This window comes from Fundulus heteroclitus, chromosome 6 (genome assembly GCF_011125445.2).
Source record: "Fundulus heteroclitus isolate FHET01 chromosome 6, MU-UCD_Fhet_4.1, whole genome shotgun sequence".
In the NCBI taxonomy this organism is placed as follows: domain Eukaryota; kingdom Metazoa; phylum Chordata; class Actinopteri; order Cyprinodontiformes; family Fundulidae; genus Fundulus; species Fundulus heteroclitus.
Window position 1 is genome coordinate 9,052,405 of NC_046366.1, and position 16,741 is coordinate 9,069,145.

Genomic DNA, 16,741 nt, shown 5'->3' on the forward strand with positions numbered 1-16,741 from the left:
TAGCAGAGGATGGTTTCGATCCACCGACCTCTGGGTTATGGGCCCAGCACGCTTCCGCTGCGCCACTCTGCTTGCCTAAACTACTGTTTCTGCCAGGTTTCGAGCCTGGGACCTTTTGCGTGTGAGGCAAACATGATGACCACTACACTACAGAAACTTGCAATGTGACAAACATCACTGTGGTTTTCCACAGTTCTATAAGAACGTATGACAGTATAACCAAGTCCTTTTATTAGCATGTTGCAAGAAAACCTGAACTGTCATTTTAGTCTCTGCATCTCCTAACACTTTGATGGTCATCACACCTAAGCTGTATGAATGTTAGCAAAGCACCCAGGGCACTTTGGCACAAAGCATTGCATGCAGATGTATTTGGTCTTCCATGTGCATGCAGCATCATGACCTCTGTTTGCATTTTTAGAATTTTTTGATGGAATTTCTTGGACTATTCTGTAGGTTGCCTTATTCTTCGCTGTGTTTGAAGTCTACAATATAATAATTGGTATAATTAACATAAACTACAGCTAATCTGCACAAAATATACACAAAGTATATACAAAATATACTAAAATGTAAATTTTAAATGAATAGCTTATATGTGTTATGTTTAAAACACTGAATTATAAGCAAAACAATTACAAGACAGTAAAGCAATTATATGACTTCTGTTGAAAAAATGTAATGGGAGATGCATGACGCCCACTTCAGTGGACACATGGTGAATCGTTATTTTCTAAATGTTGGAGAAAAAATTTTATTTTTCAAACTGATAATATCCTTCCTTAGATGTTACTGTAAATCATCATATTTTTTATTACCTGTTGGGCTCTTCTACTATAGAGGGATTGAGGGAAATGCCAGCAGTGGTCGACAGAGGTTGCTGTTTGTTGGCCATCTTGGATTCAGAAGAAATTTACTTACAGTTACAATGACTGACCACTGAATTGACCTCCATAGACATAATATAAGAGTAGACGCGTCGTTGGGCGGGTTCTGTCTATGCTGCGATGCGTCAGAGCGTCCGCCATGTTGAATGTGGCAAATCTGCAGTTACTCAGTCACTTAAACAGTATCAGAGGGACTTTAATCTCAGAATATACTTTGTATTCGTAATATTTTTATTTTTGCAATATTACAAGTTTATATTCGTATCCCTTTGGCTTCATTCTCCTGAATTTATTCTCGTAAAGATTACAAATAATTAAAATAGTCTAACCTGGCCCTATTACTCCAGGAGTGAAATAATTCTGCAAACTGTGAACATTCTAGAAATGTTCCCTCTTAATTCTCATAATATGACGTTTTTCTCATAAAATTACCACTTTAATGTTTTTTTTTTTTTACTTTATTGACATAGGTCTTTTTTTTCTCATATTAGTAATTTTCCCTCTTTATTACTCCCCCAAAAAGTCTGTTCCTAAAGTTTCACATGTGACACGGTTTTATGCAATAATGAAGACCACAATGTTTAGATTTAACAAATTGATCATTATACTCATAACACATACACATATACACACACAAATATACACATATATATATATATATATATATATATATATATATATATAGATATATATATATATACATATATATATATATATATATATATATATATATATATATATATATATATCTATATATATATATATATATATATATATATATAATCACACAGCTATTTATTTGGCTTATTTACAATATTTGCAAATCTATATTTGCACATCTATGTCTAAATACAATAGTCTGTACTGTATGCAAGCTAAAAACCTTGAAAAAGAATGGTCATGCACAGCTTTTTCCTAGTGTTACCACTCTGCAGCTTTAGTGTGTCCAGTTTTGCAACATGGTGCAACCTTTGTTTATAGAAGGCAGATACAAGTAGTGAAATCAGCCAGAATACATTTCCATGCAGCACAGGAATGAGGCATCTTCTCTGATCCACGTTCACTACAACAGAACTTAACTTTTTTCTGTCACATACAACATGGTGGTGACGTTGACGTGCAAACCTGCGCCCAACGACGCGTCTACGTATATGATGTCTATGTTGACCTCAATATAGTGTGGCAGCAGAGAGCATTCTAGACACTGATATGCAGTTTCACCATAGAATTAAAGAGATATTTACTTTTTAGCCGCTGGCCACTACAGTGGCCGCTATGCACCAGAGGGCAAGGACAAAAAAAACAAAAAAAAAAAACAATTTCAGTTTGGGCTTGTTCAAACTATTCCACCTTTTCTGTTAATTTCTTTTTTTTTAATCTGAAAGCTTTTTATTCCTTATCTCCGTAGCAGACCCTCACTGCAAAAACAAAACTAAAAATAAGTCACATTTTCTTGAAATGTGTGTATCTGTCCTTGATTTGAGCACAGAAATAAGATGATTTGCCAATGGAATGAGATTTTTTGCACTTAAAATAGGAACATCTCATCTCCATCATCTTATTTAGAGGGCAGAATATCTAATTATCTTATTTTAGGGGTCAAAATACTCATTCCATTGGCACATCCTCTTATTTACCTGCTCAAATCATGGACAGATACACTAATTTCAAGAAAACTTTACTTATTTTTAGTTCCGTTTTTGCAGTGCTGGAAGGACTGGATCTATTGGCATGTATGGGTGTTATCTTATTCATTAACTGTGAGAAACTGAAGAGAGAACCATGAATTCACAGTTTCAATCAGGAAGCAAAGAGAGAAAAAAAAACACTTTCATGAATTGATTTAGTGCATTTTATTAGAAACATGTAAAGCGGTATATGAACGCAGCCGTATCAACAATATTTACAAGGGAAACTCTACAGAGGAGGAGAAGTCATGGACCAGCAGACTGCACCTTATTTCCTCATCATGTTTTGTACATATAAGCTTTCTCACATATGTCACAGGGTATGTACAGAAGACGCACAGCGCCGCTCAGACAGCCTAGCTGGAATGTAGGCTGGAGGATTCGGACTCGGTGGTCGTTGAAGTCCCAGGGCGTCTCCGGGGTAAAATCTTCAAACTGGACGCCCGGGTCAGAGTTAGGGCCCTGCGGGCTGAGCTCTTGAACCTGGCCCCCAGGAACGCGTAAAGCAGCGGGTTCAGGCAGCAGTGGGCGAACGCCATGGGCTCCGCCACCGAGATCCACACGCCTAAAGCCGCCTCCAGCCTGCAGCTCGAGGGCAGGACCTCCAGACGCAGCAGCGCGTCCACAGAGAGGCACGCTCCATAAGGGAACCAGCACACAAAGAAGCAGACGACCAAGGCGATGGTGGTCCGGACCGCCCGCCGCTTCTGCCTCTGGCCCCCCAACGGGCCCCGGGTCAGCCTCGAGACGATGACGCAGTAGCAAACCAGAAGGACCAGGCCGGGAATCACCAGGCCCACCAGGACCAGCTGGAGGTGAAAGACGGCCACCCAGACAGGAGCGTTTTCCTCAGGGTAGAAACGCTGGCACACCGTGGCTCCCTCTCCACCTTCCTGGGTCCGGGCAAATATCATGTCTGGGACGGCCAGCAGGGTGGCAGGCAACCATGCGCCTGTAGGGCAGAGGAGGACAAGGAAAGCTTTGAAAATGCCGTCTGGGTTTGATGTCTGCCATTCCATGGACACAGGATCACAGCATCATGCTCAGCTTTAACCAGAAAACATCAACTTTTTTAAACCGTCAGCGTGAAACCGTATCATCCAGCTGGTCAAATGTCACAGAATCTGTCAAGAAACAATTGTTTGCTGTTCCATCCTGTTTCTTTTTTTTTTTTTTAGTATGACATCAGATCTGTTTTCTGGTTCGGGCCGGGCGAAAAGCAAAAAAAAAAAAAAAAAAAAGAAGATGTTAAACAGCGAAAGAGTGAGCCACAGGAGAAGGCAGACCTGCCACTGCAAAAAGGGAACTCAAAGTAGGTAAAATCCTCCTGAAATTTGTGTATTTTTCATTGACTTGAGCTGGTAAATCAGACTATTTGCCAATGGAATAAGATTTTTGCACTTAAAATAAGAACAATTCATCTCCATCATCTTATTTAAAGTGCAGGATGTCTAATTATCTTAATTTAGGGGTCGAAATTCTCATTCCATTGGCAAATAGTCTTATTTAGCTGCTCGAATCAAGGAAAAATATACAAATTTTAAGAAAACTTTACTTACTTCTACTTCCCTTTTTGCCGTCTGTCTGTCGGCACTCACCTACATACACGGCCCTGTGTGCCAGCAGCTGCCTCAGCCCCCCGGTGTTGGTGTCTGTGGCCCGCACCACGGCCAGGTAGCGGTCCAGACTGATGAAGGCCAGGATGAGCACGCTGCCGTACAGGTTGACGGTGTAGATGACGTGCACGCCGATGCATGTGGCCGCTCCGAAGCGCCAGTCCTCCAAGGCCGCGTCCACGGCCCAGAAGGGGAGCGCCAAGACGAAGAGGAGGTCGGCGGCAGAGAGATGGAGGCGATACCAGTCGGTCAGGCTGCACTTTGACCTGTGGGCAGGGGGAGAATGTGGTCAGCACGCTCGTTTCATCCCTCAGGACCACGCTCCCCACCATCGGCCCCGCTCCCGTCCTCTCACCTGCGCTGACAGCCCAACACCACCACGACCAGGCCGTTTCCGGTGATGCCCAGGAGGAAGATGAGGGCGTAGACCACAGGCAAGAAGACGCGGTGGAGCTCAGCGGTCTTCACGTGCTCGGTGTTACACGGCTCCTCCAGGTCCGCCGGATCCTCCCCGGAGCCAGAGCCAGAGCTGGTGTCGTTGACGTCGTAGTCAAAGACGATATGCTGCAGGCACATGACATGGTTAAATGTTTATTCTCTGATTTGTGAGCTTCTCCGCGGGTTCTAACGTGCGGCCGAGCCAGGCTTACCTCGTAGTACGACATGATGGAGACCTTCTCAGCAGAGTGAAGCCACGGCTTCATGCTGAGGGCTTTTATAGCTGTCTATGCTCCTCCTCCAAACACTCCAATGCTTCTGTCTGCTGGCCCAAACGTAGCCCCCCCTCCTCCTCCCCATGTTTTCGAGGTGTCAGCTGTTAATACTGGATCTATCACAGGAAACCATGTGCGTGTCTGAATTGTTTTAGCCCCTGAGACCTCTGGCTTGTAGTCATCAGGGTCAATTGGCAATAGGAAAGACGACCGCTGAGAACCACACAATGTGTGTGTTTGTGTGTGTGTGTGTTTTCTTTAAAGCTCAATACTCGGTTAAATCAGGACAAGCCAGCGGCGTGAACATACGTGCGTCACTGTCTTGCATGATGCATGAAAACATGGAGAGATGAACATGCATGAGAAGGGGGGAGAGAGAGATCCGTGATGGAAAAAAAAATAGAGTGTTACATCCTGTGAGATGACTATCAGACATCCTTTGGTGGGTTCTGGTAAATACCAGGCTGCAGGACGCCCTCTGATCTTTGCAAGTGGAGCATCATGAGCGTGTCTGTGGTATCAGATGGTCACCTATCCAAGAGTAAAGCGAAGGGCCGCTCTGATGTTAAGCTCTAACTTCACGGAGCCGGACTGTCACAGCGGAGTACAACACGGGCTTTTTTTAGCAAGCTGTTCCACTTTGAGAAGAAAACTTCCCAATAAAGTCATGGTAGATATTTCTACAGGATGTGAATGCAGAACCGGGGCAACTGGAGCCCCCTACCAACAACACCACAACCCCCCTCCCTACCTGACCCCCTACCTGCACTAAAGCTCGCTGAGTAAGACTTTCACCAGGCCCTTCCAACGTCAGAAGACCAGGAAAGCTCCAGGACCTGATGGCCTTTCCCCCTCCTGTGCTGAGGAGCACAGGCTGTGCTCCTCAGCACAGCCTGTGCTCACCAGCTGACTCCATCTTCTCACGCATCTTCAACAAATCTGTGGAGCTGTGTGAGGTTCCCTCCTGCTTCAAACGCTCAAGACTTTGGAGATGACGACTTCTGGGAAATTTCCCCCATGCCGCCTCCCCTCACCATCCTCAACAACGTCGTGGACCACTTCTGGTTCCTCGGAACCACCCATCCTTCGGACCTGAGCCGAGTCCTCACAGATACGCACTGTTCAGACGAAGGCCCAGCAGAGACCTGACCTCCTGCAGCAACTCAGGAAGTACAACCTTTCTATACCTATACCTTCTATACAGTCTGTCCGGTCCAGTTGGCTCATCCTCAAAACAGGACCGGTCCAAACTACAACACAAATTTAGGTCCACAGGGAGCAGGGCCTGAAATTCAGAGCGGGGTTGCAGGTAATACGCATTATATAACCAATTCCCACAAATCCAGTTCATATAATGCAGGATGTTACCGTATATAAAAACAGCGGTATAAAACGTGACCATTTGGATCAAAGTCAAAAACTAAAAGGAAGAAGAGCACTTCCACTACACACTGCGCGCTCTACTTCTCTCTCTAGTGATACGAGCGCGCTTTCTGCTGCCGGATTATCTCAACCTACAAGGATTCAACGCTATTAACTGTAAGGTAAACCAAACCGGGATTTCATGAAACACGTGGAGTGTCCTGCTTGTAAAAAGCTTAGCACACAGAGACATCAATGGTAGTTACCTCAATAAGGAAGGATTGTCCGAAATTAATAAATCAATTTCTTCCTTTGACTCCTGTGTTATTAAGGGAAAGGAGTGAATGGAGGAGAACAAACAGGGAAAAGAGGAGACAAGAGAGAGCCACCTAATAGGAAGGGAGAAAGTGACAAGAAACTAAAGCTGCATATTAATCTGAGGTATGAGCAGACAGCGCTGATCTCTTTTCAGACTCATAGGTGTTAAACCCCCAAAAGTGTGTAAATCCACCCACTGCAAAGCTTGTAAGGGGGAAATTCCCCTTATTTTGAAAACTGAATTTCAGGCTCTGATGGAGAGGATCATCAGGGCTGACCTTCCCTCCATCCAGGACATGTCTAAGCTCAGGAAAAAAAAGTGGCTAACATCTCTGCAGACCCCACACATCCTACAAAAAAAATCGCTTAGGCTTTCACCTTCAGTTTGGTGCTACAGATTAACGCTATGAGTAAAACCCAGCAGCCACCAAGACACTTCCTTCCCCCAGGCCGTCTCAAGGATGAACACCATGAACGCCTCACAGCCTCACAGAGTGGTCAGCTGCACTGTTGTGAAGCAAAAGAAGTACATTTGCACTTTCACTGCCTCCCTATTTTCCTTTTACAAAAAAAACAACATACTGTTTATGTATTTATACCCAATGTCTGTACGCTGTGAGCACACTGCGCACACAATCATGGTCAAATATAGATGATTGTGAACCCTGAACACATTTAAACTGAAAGGATAAAAAAATAAATATCACAGGTATTTTAAAGGAAATGACGTAAAAGCATTTGCAAGAACCACAGCATGTCTTTAAACAGCTTATTTGAATAAAGATCTAGATCTCCCATCTGCATGCTAGTGTCTCTGCAGACACATTTCCTGACTCTGCTTTGACTGGAAATCTCCATCCTCTAACAATTCACTTATCCCATAAGTAAACAGTGAGCCTACTCCAAAACAAACTTTGAGAAAACTGTCACAAGTGTTCCCCTCTGGCCTCTTATCTGCTTCTCACTTTGCCCCCCACCCTTCCTCTGTGTGCTCCCTTATCGCCTCAGTAAATCTCTGAATATATATATATATATACCACCGCTGGGCAGTTTGGGGAAAACATGCAGATTTTTGTAAAAAAATATATATATTTTTGGTGCTACACATTTCAGATAAATTACTTGATGGAAACATCTCAATGATTTAAAAATCGTCTATATATAGGAACATGGGTAGGATGTAAACTGGAGATGTGGGCACGACTCTCCCATCAGAGAGCTGACTGCAGAGCGGGTGATCATAGTTTACTCTGGCATGGATGGTGAGAATTCAAACATAATTCCAGTTTTTTTTTTCTAATCTAAACAACAGTTGCTGGCATGAGATGACTGGTTATCGGTCAGCAAGACTGAATCAAATCTGTAGGTATTTGGAAAATGGCGCCACCGAGTGGACTGTTGTACATGGAAGCAAGAATAAGAGCAGACACCGTGGTTCTGTCAGAGTTAACTAATACTATTAAAGTCTGGACAGGACCCCTGGGCCCGTTTCAGGAGGCTGGGTTAGTGGATATCCAGGGTAATTTATGGGATAAATTCCTGCATACCCTGGCTTTTCGGTTTCAGAAAGCTCAGAAGCTTTTACCCTGAGTCAAATTATGACAACAAATTACTCCGTGAGACAACCCTTCTACTGAGCAGAGTTGTTTGGGCAAACTCTGAGTTTTCCCTCCTTTTTAGGTGGTATCTGCTTCTTGTTTTTCTGCCAACGGCAGCTTTTTAATAACATAGGAAAGGCAGACTAATAAGCAGTGGGACGTGATCGTTCTTTATAGAGCAATATTGTGAAAAGCATTGATTCCCTTACCAATAAAGTTATTTTAGAAACATTTGTGTCTATATATCTAAGTCTGCCAGAGTATTAACAAGCTAGTAGCTTAAATCCTCTTGAGGTGACTTGATATTGGGGCCGGCCCACTAACGATTGTTTAAATAACAAACGTCTGAAATCCCAGTGCACATGCCCAACATGCTCTAAGCAGACAGATGTGGGAAGCAATTTCTGTGGCCCCAAGCTCAGATCGTCCAATCAAAACACTGGAAATCCACACGTTACATTGATGTTCTGCCAGATAGTGTGCAACCATCTAGGCAGGGCATATTTATTTGTATAGCACGTTTCAGTACAATGCAGAGTGCTTTACATGATTAAAATATTGGAAAATAAACACAGAATAAAGATGTAAACTAAAATCAAATATTAATCTTGCATTGGTTGTCCTTGCTGGCTCATTGAAGGATTGATGTGAATCTTTTCTGTTCAATAAATGAACACTATGAGTGAGCCTTTATTTGCAGTTTTATGTATAAAATTGTATGACATTTAGCTTATATAAAATGGATTTTCTAGTGTGTTGGTTTATGCTAATTTATATATTTAATTTAAAATTGATCAAAGTCAGGTTGAATGCATCACCAAAAAAACTGTGCTGCTGCTGATAGGTGTTGAGTTTTTGTGCCCCACTAAACTCATCATGCCAGAGACGCCACTGATAAAAGCTTCTGTGCTTTCTGAAATGGAAAAGCCAGGGTGTGCAAGATTTACCCCAGAAATGATATCAGGGTCTGATAAATGATATCCACTAACCCAGCTTCCTGAAACGGGCCCAAGTTGTCTTCTTCGTGGTATTCACATTAACTGGAACCATAGACATATATACGTAGACGCCCCATTTACCCATATACACGCAGTTATCTATTTTGCAGTTACATATAATAAACACAGAAATTACACAAACCTCTCTCTATATATATATATTATTATTATTACATTTTATATGTTTCTTGTGTTTTTATGTGTGAAATGTGAATGTTTATTACTACTGCACAAAAATTGCCCATATTGGGACAAATAAAGTTACTACTACTACTACTATTTTCATAGACTATTCATCACAATCCCTTTTATAAAAAATCGGATCCAACAGGATAGCTTCCTACTTCGTGTGTAAATACATTTACAAATGACACTTTCAACTGTACAAAAAACAGATACTCATCAGTGACCATAAGCCATTTTTAATAGTATGTGATGACAACAGCACTGACATAGGAGAAAACTATATACAGACAAACGAGAGCAGAGGTGCCAATAACACCATTTAAAAATTATATACTATAAACCGCAACGTGAAGGGGTGGGTGGGGGGGGGGGAGAATTAACAAAAAGCTAAATAATGCATCTTAGAATCAAAGAGATCACAAAAATCATAGCAAAAGAAAAATACTCTATATTATTCTTTTCCCATAAATCATGTCTGTCCAGTAATTTAGGGCCATTATGTTTGTGTTTTACATGCCTGGAATAAAGCATAAAGGTATACAATATTTCCATATAGTATTAACAATTTACTTGAGTAACATTCCAGTTCTTCTCTAAGATTTTCATTGATAAGTTCCTTCTCCCTCAGATCCTCCAGAAGTGAACCCATATTTTTCTTAGCCCTCAGCTCTCGGATCTCGGCGTTCCGCTTCTCCCGCTCGAGGCTTTGCACTCTTGCCCAGGCCTCACTGAGCTTTGCCTTCATAGCAGTGGGGGAAGTCGGCAATGCATAGTTGTGGTCCTAGCAGAAAGAGGGAAGCAAACATTTAGTATGTGTGCTTGGCTTTGTCAAGACTGTTGATTGCGTCATCTTTTTGAGAAACAACACATTTAAATACTTACGAGTATTAATTTTTTCTGAGGTTCATTTTTTTTTGAAGGCTGACTCAAGTCCATAGGCAGACTCTCCTCTGCTTTCGTTTCAGTAAGTGTTGTCCTCTTTACTTTTTGCTATAATACAATACAATAAAAGACACACAAAAGTATAATTCAAATTTAAAGTCGTGTCACAAGGTACACAGTATTTTAAGTCTAAACCATTAGACGAGAAGACAAAGCAGCGGGACCAAACACCTTCCAATAATTATTTGACTAATATATACATAGCATACAGAGCATCAGCAGAAACGTACTTTTCGGAGAGGAGTTGGAAAATTGAATATAGATGGTATGACATCATTCACTCTAAGGCGCACAATCTGTCCTGTGCGGTCGAAGTCTTCTTCCTTGAAGTGCTCACTGCACAACATGGATCGATCCGTTGCAACAAAATCCACCCGTCGCACGGCCAGCTCCCACTTTTTTCTCAGTGTACTGTCTTTGGGAAACCTGGAGGGAAATAAGCAGCCAGATAGAGTGATATTAAAATGTCACTACATGTAATAACACCCCACCCCTCTCATATTATTCCTTCAAACTACTACTGCTACTACAGCCAACAGTGCTCGCTTTTACATCATTGCAGGTCATCATCTCCAACTCATTCTTATATATATATATATATATATATATATATATATATATATATATATATATATATATATATATATATATATAAATATAAAAGAGTTCTTTTCCACCACTATAAATACATTTTTAAAATATCTTTCAGGAAAGTGAAATTTTTTTTTAACTGGACCTACACATTTAGTTACTATTCAGTTTATCCTGTTTAAATGGTTGTTAGGTTCAGTTAGGTTCCTGTGATTTGGCAAATAAAGCAGTAAAGAGGTTTGTTTTTGTGAACTGCCGTTTACAGCGTTTTGGAAAACAACTCTTTATATATATATATATATATATATATATATATATATATATATATATATATATATATATATATGTGTGTGTGTGTGTGTGTTTTATGTACTTTGCTCTGCTTCCATCCCTGCTAACCATTAGCACATGTTGTGTTGTTGTGTTGATGCCAGTAAAACTGTAACTGTAAAGCATGAGGATTATCTATCATAAAATCTTACTTATGGAAGGTAATTCCCCGGGATCTGGTTTGCAGTGTCCTTTTGTTTGCGCACCCATAGGCGGAGCAAAAGTCGGGCATCTTGGACGTAGCTCTGGAAGTTTGCTAACTGTCAATACAAAATGGAAATAATGTATTAAGTTAGACAATCATTTAATTAAATAAATTGGTCCCATGTAGCCCCTAAAAGGATGTTTCAGTCAGCTAATTTATCCGGGAATCGGTTGAAAACTCACCGGATTCAGAGCGTCTGAAAACATAAAGTACCACTTACCTGCGTGTATTCTCTCTGATCGCAGCTTGGTCTGACCTAAGATGGCCGCTCTGTCGGCACGCCTCTCACATGACCTCACATCATATACGTAGACGTAGACGCGTTGTTGGGCGGGTTCTGCCTATGCTGCGGATGCGTCAGAGCGTCCGCCATGTTGAATGTGGCAAATCTGCAGTTAGACTGAGTCACTTGAACAGTATCAGAGGGACTTTAATCTCAGAATATACTTTATATTCGTAATATTTTTATTTTTTGTAATATTACGAGTTTATTTTCGTATCCCTTTGGCTTCCTTCTCCTGACTTTATTCTTGTAAAGAATAAAATTAATTAAAATAATCTAACTTGGCCCTATTACTCCAGGACTGAAATAGTTCCGCAAACTGTGACTATTCTGGAAACGTCCTCCCTTATAATATGAATTTTTTCTCATAAAATTACTACTTTCTTTTTTTTTTTTTACTTTATTGTCCTAGGACCTTTTTTCTCATATTAGTAATTTTATCTCTCCCCCAAAAAGTCTGTTCCTAATCTGTGACTATACCAGAATTTAAAAGGTTCAAATGCGACACGGTTTTATGAAATTATGAAGCTACTATGTTTAGATTTAACTTTTATATTCATAACACATACACATATATTTTTTTCTCTCTCTCTATCACATATATATATATATATATATATATATATATATACACTTCTAAGTACTCAGTCATATACTTATTTGTAATACTTCAAAATATATATATGCACATCTATATCTAAAAACAATAGTCCGTTCTGTATTCAAGCTAAAAACCTTCTCGATCTTCTCTGATCGACGTTAAGTAAAACAGAACTTAACTTCTTTCTGCCACACACAATATGTCGGTGACGTTGACGTACGAACCCGCGCCTCTGAAATCTGTCTCACCCGACGACGCGGCGTCTACGTACATGTGTGTGAACTGGAACGGGTTTATTTCACTGATCTTCATTCATTCAATGGATTGCTGATTTGCCCGAAAAACTGAAGTCACTGGTCGCCATCTTGCTACTCCCTACTCTCACAGAATCACAGGATTTGGTTGCAAAATGCAATTTTGTCAACAGAGATTGGAATCTGTTGCGTGGCATCACATCAGCAATAGCGGGTGCCGTGTATCTGCCTCCCAGTACGTACGGCTTCCAGACATTTTTACCAAGTCCATCCTCAGGTACATGCCCAACATTTTCTGTATTTCCCTTGTATTAGTGTTAACAGATCTTCCATCATTTTTGAATGCTGTATTCATTTGTACTTGTAGCCAGGGCTTGAATCATGTCCTCTGACACAAACTTTTGGAAGTATTGGAGTGGTGTGTGGAGGAAGGTTACATCGTCTGTGACAGGTGGACCAGAAAAATCGGTATTGGGACTGATAAAAATCCTTTTTTTACCAGTGATATCTGTCACGTGGCATGATGCGTTCATGTTCTTGGGGCTCAATGTCCACATTGGCTGGGCAGTCAGACGGCTCTTGGTTTTCTTTGTCCACACAGGGATCATTGTCTGACTCCTCGTCACTCGCATCAGTGTCATCTAGGGGTACGTCCACATCACTCTCTCCATCTTGGATGATTGCAATGATATCCTGCACTCTGTACCGAGGATCTTTCCTTGCTGCTGGCACTCTGAAAAGGAAAAGATAAAATTTAAACAAATGTATATATAAATAGTACACATAGGGCTAGAATGTGTAAATTATGTGTGGTTCAAAGTTTTATTGGGAAAACTTCCTCTCAAGACATTCCTCTCAAAATCAGGGTTGTTTTGACTACCACATTCACCCAATGTTGTAATATTGCAACAATTACAAAACAAGCTATAGATAAAATGTAGGGCACATTATCCACAATAACTACATATTTACATGTTGTAGACACTGTAATAAACACAGAAAAAAACTATGCAGAGCTTTTTACTTACTTCAATTAGATAAATCCAGTCCAGTAAATCGAGGGGATGATGCTCAAGCAAAAATCTGGAGGTTGTGTGACTTCTTCACCTGAGGGCCGGCCTTGTATACAAATGTAGGACCCTATAGCATTGTGACACCAAACAACATGACCCATTGAGTTTTAATGCAGATGAACCAAAAAAAAAAGAAAAAAAGGTTTATTTTGGGATGACAATTTTTTTTTAAATTCTGCAACTGTGGGTCTTACAGGGTTTTAAGAAGCTGAAGTGAAGCAGAATTGTCACGTGAGATGTTCAAATTAGCACAAATATTAGAAGATGTAAAGGTATCTAGATCATTGTCACTTGATTCAGAAAGTGAAACTCATATTAGAGTCATTACACAAGGAGTGAATTATTTTAAATCTTTATTTCTTGTAATTTGGATAATTATGATCACAGGGAAAGAAAATCCAAAATTCTGTCTCAGAAAACATGAATATTGGGGGAAAAAATGAAATGTTGGAAACTCATGGTGGTCCCACACCTCCGTTGATAAAGTAATTAATGCAGAAGGAGCCCAATCAAGTATTGACTCAAAATAAAGTAAAATATAATTTTAGCTGCCTGACATTTCTGTTTAAAGCGTCTATTTTTAATTAATCTTATGTAACATAGTTTTTTTCCTGAGACATTATTTTTTGGGTTGTCATCATCTGTAAGCCATAATCATCAAATTCACTGGAAATAAAAGAAAGCTTGAAAAATGTCACTGTGTGTAATGATATTCTATCAGTTTCACTCTAATGTATTGAATAACAAAAACTATCAAAACGTTTTATGATATTCTAATTTTTTTTTAGACGTACCTGAAGTGGAAAGCGGAAGCCAAGTGTGATCAAGCAAGCATGAATATTAGGGAACAGTGGATGAAATAGTTTATTGTGACAGCATTAGAAAACATTAGCACTTATATCAATGAATACCTATAAAAGCACTTTAACCTTTGTAATAAGGCTACAGAGATTTATCAGCACTGTGGCCGTGCCCTGGGTCCTTTCAGCATGAATTGGCCTGTGCCCCCTCTGGGTACTCCCGTTTCCTCCTACAGTCCACAAACATGAATGTTAGGTTGATAATACTAATTTTTGTTTACTTTAGCTATGTAGAACAATTTTTTTAATTAGTAACTTGTTTAGTATAGTATATATGTTTATTTTGTTAAGGGCATGGGTATTTTGGGATAAATGTGTAGGTTTTAGGTGGATCCACAGGCCGGTAGGTGGTCATGTGTTTTTTTTTATCAGTCAATCAGTCATGGTGAGTCAATGAGTCAGGATGGCAGTCACTCAGGAATAAACCCACCTCAGAACTGCATTTTTTTTACCCTTTTATCTTGAGTTTGGACACTCACTGCTTTGATTTTCATGGACAAATAGTCACTACACAAACAAAATTATATTTAGCAAGTTCGACAGAGCCCTTTGTGAGTGTATGTTTCATACACTCACACATTGTTTTCATCTCACAATGGATAACGTGGGTGTTCTTTTGGGCGAGCACAATGAACATTTCATTTTATGATTGCCGTTATTTGTTTCTTGTATTCCTAACTCAAAAGTCACACCTAGAAAAGATGAGGGAAAGTTACATTAGCAAATAATGTCACATTGGAAATGTTAGAGAATTCCATTCTTAAACTTAGGTACATTTATATAATGGAGTAAAAGTTTCACTTTTACAGATAAAGTTTATTTTTTTATCACAAGCGGGGGCTGGGAGTCTGGTACAGCGGAGAGGTAAATCTGATCCGTTGAGGCTTGTATGATAAATACGTTGAGTAGAGTAATACCACATTGATTAACACTCCTAGGAGGCTCCTAAAATCCTCCTCTGCTGATGAGGCTTGATGGGTAACACCTGCTACTTCACCCAGCCACCATGCTCTCTGACGACATCTAGTGGAGGAACAATAGACTGCACAACAGAGAGGAGACAAAATCTCCCAGACCCCAACATCTAGGACCTCGATTATCAAAGACTTAAGTGTTTCCCTTGAGTAGAAATATGATGCAACACACAGGCCTATTTCCCTGAGGCTCCATCCAAATACCCTGAATAACAGCGTATAGCTCCTCCTCCTATCCCTTGACCTTTTATGGGGTCAACAGTGAGAACTCTGTTGTGTGGAGGAAAGGAGCTTCAAGTCCATGTTGAAAAACGATTTATTCACAGTCAGTTTCACTCCAATGTAATTTAAACAAAAAGAAGAAAAGTCCCAACATGAACGCGAATGCAAGTGCAACAATGCTTTAAGGAAAATTAACCTGACAGAACCAGTCAGGGTGAACAGCAGCGAACAGCAACACACCTGAAATCTTAAGGTTTGAACAGTCAGAGGCTCTCTGATTAGCTAGCGCGTCTCTCTGATGATCCTGCTGCTGTTTCCCCGCAGCTGAGCGAGCAGATCTCTGAAAGCAGACGTCTTCTTTGGTGCCCTCTCCTGGGCTCGGGCCTCTGACGACGTGGCGGCGCTCGCGGCCGCCGGCGACGCAACGCGTTCCACAGTCACGTGTCTCTGAGCTCGGCCCCGCGAGCTGCGAGAACGGCCGGCTCGGTTCATGACCAAACCTTTTGTCTTTGCGTGGTGCTGGTCGTTTTGGAGACGCTGCTGCTTTGCCACACGAGAACCCCGGGAGCTACGCCTCCTCTTCCTCCTCCGCTTCGTCTTCTGCTCTGCCGCGCGTTTGGCCCGTCTGAGGTTCCTGCCGCGGAGAACGCGTCACACATGAAGCCGTTCTACCTGAAAACGGCGGAACTGAAAAAAGTAACTAATCTCTTTACCTCTGGAGGAAAGGGTGCGGCCTTGAACAGAACGATAAGTGTTGCCCGCGCAGCAGGCCGAGGCCGGCATCCAGATGAAGAGGGCTCAAAAGCTTTCTGTCAGAGCAAAAGACCAATAAATATGAATCTGATCCGATCAGAGGCTGTTAAACATACTTCAGCTGGTCTTACCGTCTGGCATCAGGTCGTCTGCGGGGCGTCCATTTTTTCTTCAGCACCCACTCGTCACAGGTCAGAGATTCTGGATCTGAGGAGGAAAGCAGACCGTAACGGTCGACATTAAACACCGGCTGTTTTAGGAGAGCCATCTTTAATTTAGCTGTGGTG

At 41.2% G+C, this 16,741-nt stretch overlaps 2 protein-coding genes, 1 long non-coding RNA gene and 2 other non-coding genes across 6 annotated transcripts in view; all 5 read right to left on the minus strand.

The window, feature by feature from the left end:
- trnam-cau lies at window positions 1–72 on the minus strand. The gene has a single exon. It is a non-coding gene; the product is annotated as a tRNA-Met (tRNA).
- A 12-nt stretch (window positions 73–84) lies between these two features.
- On the minus strand, window positions 85–157 carry trnav-cac. Its single transcript has one exon. It is a non-coding gene; the product is annotated as a tRNA-Val (tRNA).
- Window positions 158–2,725: 2,568 nt separating this feature from the next.
- LOC105930249 (C-X-C chemokine receptor type 4) lies at window positions 2,726–5,365 on the minus strand. The gene is made up of 4 exons (XM_012868362.3): window positions 4,842–5,365; window positions 4,547–4,755; window positions 4,174–4,457; window positions 2,726–3,527 (listed from the first exon to the last, which is right to left on the minus strand). Exons 1-4 carry the CDS (start codon window positions 4,893–4,895, stop codon window positions 2,932–2,934), a joined length of 1,143 nt encoding a protein of 380 aa, XP_012723816.2. The 5' UTR covers window positions 4,896–5,365; the 3' UTR covers window positions 2,726–2,931.
- A 4,100-nt stretch (window positions 5,366–9,465) lies between these two features.
- LOC105930260 lies at window positions 9,466–11,709 on the minus strand. Its single transcript, XR_002428496.2, has 5 exons — window positions 11,655–11,709; window positions 11,382–11,489; window positions 10,539–10,734; window positions 10,249–10,356; window positions 9,466–10,147 (listed from the first exon to the last, which is right to left on the minus strand). It is a non-coding gene; the product is annotated as an uncharacterized LOC105930260 (long non-coding RNA).
- Window positions 11,710–15,771: 4,062 nt separating this feature from the next.
- Window positions 15,772–16,741, minus strand: part of si:ch211-227n13.3 — a 4,511-nt gene continuing 3,541 nt past the window's right edge. For both annotated transcript variants that reach the window (XM_036137989.1, XM_036137990.1), the window contains exons 4-6: window positions 16,586–16,661; window positions 16,415–16,510; window positions 15,772–16,335 (exon numbers count right to left, since the gene is read on the minus strand). In XM_036137989.1, the coding sequence (XP_035993882.1) occupies window positions 15,984–16,335; window positions 16,415–16,510; window positions 16,586–16,661 (524 nt within the window). In that variant the 3' untranslated portion in view covers window positions 15,772–15,983. The remainder of the gene's footprint in view (window positions 16,336–16,414; window positions 16,511–16,585; window positions 16,662–16,741) is intronic.

Bases quoted from the DNA above. Each gene is read 5' to 3' on its own strand.
- LOC105930249 (XM_012868362.3), bottom strand. From the start codon at position 4,895: ATGAAGCCGTGGCTTCACTCTGCTGAGAAGGTCTCCATCATGTCGTAC. The intron at 4,756-4,841 runs GTAAGCCTGGCT...ATGTGCCTGCAG, and splicing joins CCATCATGTCGTACTACGAG to CATATCGTCTTTGACTACGA. The intron at 4,458-4,546 runs GTGAGAGGACGG...CCCTGCCCACAG, and splicing joins GTGTTGGGCTGTCAGCGCAG to GTCAAAGTGCAGCCTGACCG.